The following is a 3676-nucleotide window of genomic DNA, read 5'->3' on the forward strand; positions in this document are numbered from 1 at the left end:
GAGAATGGCATGGAGGAGAGAAGAATGTTCTCCTTCTAGGGGAAGTGAGAGCCATACAATTTAGAGTATCTCAGAAATGAGCCTAACCCTCAACCATACTGCAACTTTCTGTTGTAGCTAAAATGCATGATATGTAACACTAATTCCTGTTAGTGTGATGGCGTGATTTTTTAATTAATTATACGATTGGAAGATGTCAGTGAGGAATATAATGCCGTTTAAGTCCACTTTCAGTTGACTGGGAAAGAGCAAAAGCCCAGTGTGGAAAGGACCCTGTAGTTTGAGGAATAACTCAGCACATTTAACAATGTTGATGGCCTTTTTACATGTGTACTTGACAAGAAACTAGAATTAGGGATGGCGGAGAATTTCTCCCTGAATCTTCGGGGGGCCGAGCGCCAACGCATTCGGCCCCCCGAAATCGGCGATGAAATTCTCTGCCCCCCCGCCCCCCCCCCAGGATGGGACTTACCTTTGGCGAATGTCCCTCCCGGCGGCAGGTCCCAGCGGCGGTTCGTCGGCCTTTCGTCGGGGGCAGGGGCAGCCACCATTACAAAGTGTAAAAGAAAAAAAAAACCCGTGATAGGCTACGTAACGATTAAGGTAGCCTATCACGGCTAGATTTCCAAAGTCAGTCGTGATAGGCTACGTAAATCGTTATGTAGCCTATCACGGGTGACTTTGAAAAAAAAAAGAAAAAGCATGTACGTAAATGGTGGCGCCCTGTGGGCGCCACCATTTGCGTTCCTTATTTGGTCCCGGTAGTCTACGTAACTAGTCTACGTAAATCTTTATGTAGACTACTGGGACCAAATAAGGAACGCAAATGGCGGCGCCCACAGGGTGCCGCCATTTGCGTACGCGCTTATTCTTTTTTTTTTCAAAGTCACCCGTGATAGGCTACGTAACGATTTACGTAGCCTATCACAGCTGACTTTGGAAATCTAGCCGTGATAGGCTACATTAATCGTTACGTAGCCTATCACGGGGTTTTGGGGTTTTTTACACTTTGTTTCGCGGCCGAGGAGACGGGGCGCTTCTCCCCGGCCTGAATTTCGGCCGGGTGAGGCGGAACGCCTCCCCCCGCTCGCCTGAATTTCGGGGGGAGAAGTGAAGCACCTCCCTCCCACCGCGAAGCACCCCTGCGAAAAGGTGAGTGACTTTTGTACATCCCTAACTAGAGTAGCAGGGCATGTTTCTAAGTCATAGACACCTTAAGTCCTTCTCCTTATAAGATGATCTTTACAGTTGAGACTGGGCCTCAGCACTATAATGTAGCATTTGGGGAGGAAGATGCAACCCAGCAGACCAGCGCCAGAGGCCAAGATGGAGAAGACCTCCACAGCCACCATGGACTTCCCCTTGGTGCTCAGGTAAGTGGGCACAAAGGACACCCAAACACTGCAAAACACCAGCATGCTGAAGGTGATGAACTTGGCTTCATTGAAGGTGTCAGGCAGTTTTCTGGCTAGGAAAGCCACCATGAAGCTGACGACAGCCAGAAAACCCATGTAACCCAAGACAGTGTAAAACATAGTGACTGAGCCTTCATTACATTCGATGATGATTTCTCCAGCAAGGGAATGGAAGTCCAAGACTGGGAATGGGGGAAAGGTCACCAGCCAGAAAGCACAGATTATTGCTTGGATGAGGGGGCAGGTCAGGACAATGGAGTTTGTCAGTTGTCTCCCCAAGAGTTTTCTGGCCATGTTTCCTGGCTTGGTGGCCATGAAGGCCAGAACCACGTTGACAGTTTTTGCCAAGACAGACGAAATGGCAACAGAGAAGATGATGCCAAAAGCACTTTGACGTAGAATACATATGACCTTCATGGGGCGACCGATGAACAGAAAGCAACAAAAGAAACAGAGCAAGAGAGAAAGGAGGAGGACATACGTGAGGTCTCGGTTGTTGGCTTTGACAATGGGCATGTCACGGTGTAGAATGAAGGTTGCCAACACTACAGATGTAATCAGAGAGAGGAAAAGAGCCAGAGAGGCTGAAATGATCCCCAGTGTCTCTTGATAGGAAAGGAAGTGGGTCTTCTTGGGGAAACAGCGGTCTTGGTTCCTGTTTGGATGTTGATCTTCTGGGCATGGGTCACAGTGATCTGCATCTGGAATGAGCAAAAGTATCTCAAACATGGCAAAGATGTTCTTCATATGGGGACAGTGCAGCCCACAAAGAAGGAGATAGAGATATCCGTTCCCTAGCTTACTGTCCATATAAGCGTGCAGCGTCCCTTTTAGTATTTTCTCTTTACGTTTCAACAACATACTGCATAACAGCAGAGTCAGGAAATGTACACGATGGTCCTTTTCCCCTGTGTAGGATAGCCCATGCTAGCAGACCCATGTTCAATATTCTGCAAGAAGAAAAACCTCAAGACTGTAACCAGAACTTAAAAACTGTTAAGTGGAAGAACATCACCACAGCTTGTCACCTGCAGTGCCTTCTGAATGGGCAAATAAATACATAAATAACTCTCTGTCATTTGCTTCAGATGATGCACTTTCTTCAGCAGAGATGTGTTGGTGCAGAGGCTGGGAAATAGGTAACAGAAATCAATATAGATTAAACAGCAGTTTCCTTGACATTGGAATATCATGCTCCAGTCGCTACAACAACTGATCACTGCTCAAGTTCATGTCTAATGCCCAAACTAGGGATGGCGGAGAATTCCGCCACTGACTCCAGTGAGGCCGGATTCTAAAGAACCCAGCCCCCCAGAGTCCATGGCAGAATGAACTTCTCCCCACCACCACCCTACGAAGTCCCCACGGACCGGATCCTACCTGCCTCCGGTGGGTCAGGATCCAGCAGCTGCTCCCTGCCACTCCGCTGTTCGACTGCAAATGGCATCCCCTACACAATATGCTGTCAGGGTGGAAACTGAGCCCATAGAGCCCCAGAGCAGTTCTGATTCTGAGGAAGAGCAACAACCCATGGGAGAGGAGCCCGCTCATCGCTCACAGGCACAGCGGCAGGGAGAGATTCCTCCTGCCAGCATTCCTGGGATAGATAGTGACCCTGGCAGCGAGAGGGTGGGGGAGGGAGCCTTGCTGGACGCTCAGCACAGACGCAGGGAGCGGCGCTGGATGCAGGCTGCCGAGAGCAGGTGCTCTGCCCACTTGGTGCTAAAACAACAGTTGCGTCCCGAAGACCCACAGGTAAGAGGGAGGACCTCTCCCTAGCCCATAAGTTCAGAATCTTCCCGCTCTTCTCCTTCCAACAGGGACCAACTGCCTTACCTGGAGCTTAGGCTACTCTGCTAACTACCCCAGTGCAGTTCCTTGCTTAGTCGCTGGTGATTAGTATCTGAAAGAGTCATTATGTAGTAAAGGAATAAAGCCTTGGAAAGAATCCTCTTCATCTGTGTCTTGAGTTGGCTATTGGAGGGGACTGTAAGAGGCAGCTAGGGCGCTCCTGACACACGACATTTGAGTCATCACTTTAGCTGTGATAGGCTATGTAAATACTTATGTAGACTATCATGGCCTGGCAGGGACGCAAATGGCGGCCGGCATAGTGGCCGCCATTTGTGGCTGCAGCCCTGCAGCGGCCAGAACGGAAGTCTGGCTGCGGCCGGCCTTGGCTGGCGGCTCTGCAGCATTGCCGCAGAGTGGAGCCGGCCACAGAGGATTCTGGGAGGGAGGGACGGATCGCCTCACCCGCC

At 50.1% G+C, this 3676-nt stretch overlaps 1 protein-coding gene across 1 annotated transcript; it reads right to left on the reverse strand.

Annotated features, from left to right (window-relative positions):
• Window positions 1-1214: 1214 nt before the first annotated feature.
• Window positions 1215-2862, reverse strand: LOC146340995 (vomeronasal type-2 receptor 26-like). Its single transcript, XM_084807306.1, has 2 exons — window positions 2796-2862; window positions 1215-2089 (listed from the first exon to the last, which is right to left on the reverse strand). Exons 1-2 carry the CDS (start codon window positions 2860-2862, stop codon window positions 1215-1217), a joined length of 942 nt encoding a protein of 313 aa, XP_084663432.1.
• Between the last annotated feature and the right edge of the window lie 814 nt (window positions 2863-3676).

This window comes from Heloderma suspectum, chromosome 6 (assembly GCF_057233095.1).
Source record: "Heloderma suspectum isolate Gila_16-S chromosome 6, 16-S_ref, whole genome shotgun sequence".
In the NCBI taxonomy this organism is placed as follows: Eukaryota; Metazoa; Chordata; class Lepidosauria; order Squamata; family Helodermatidae; genus Heloderma; species Heloderma suspectum.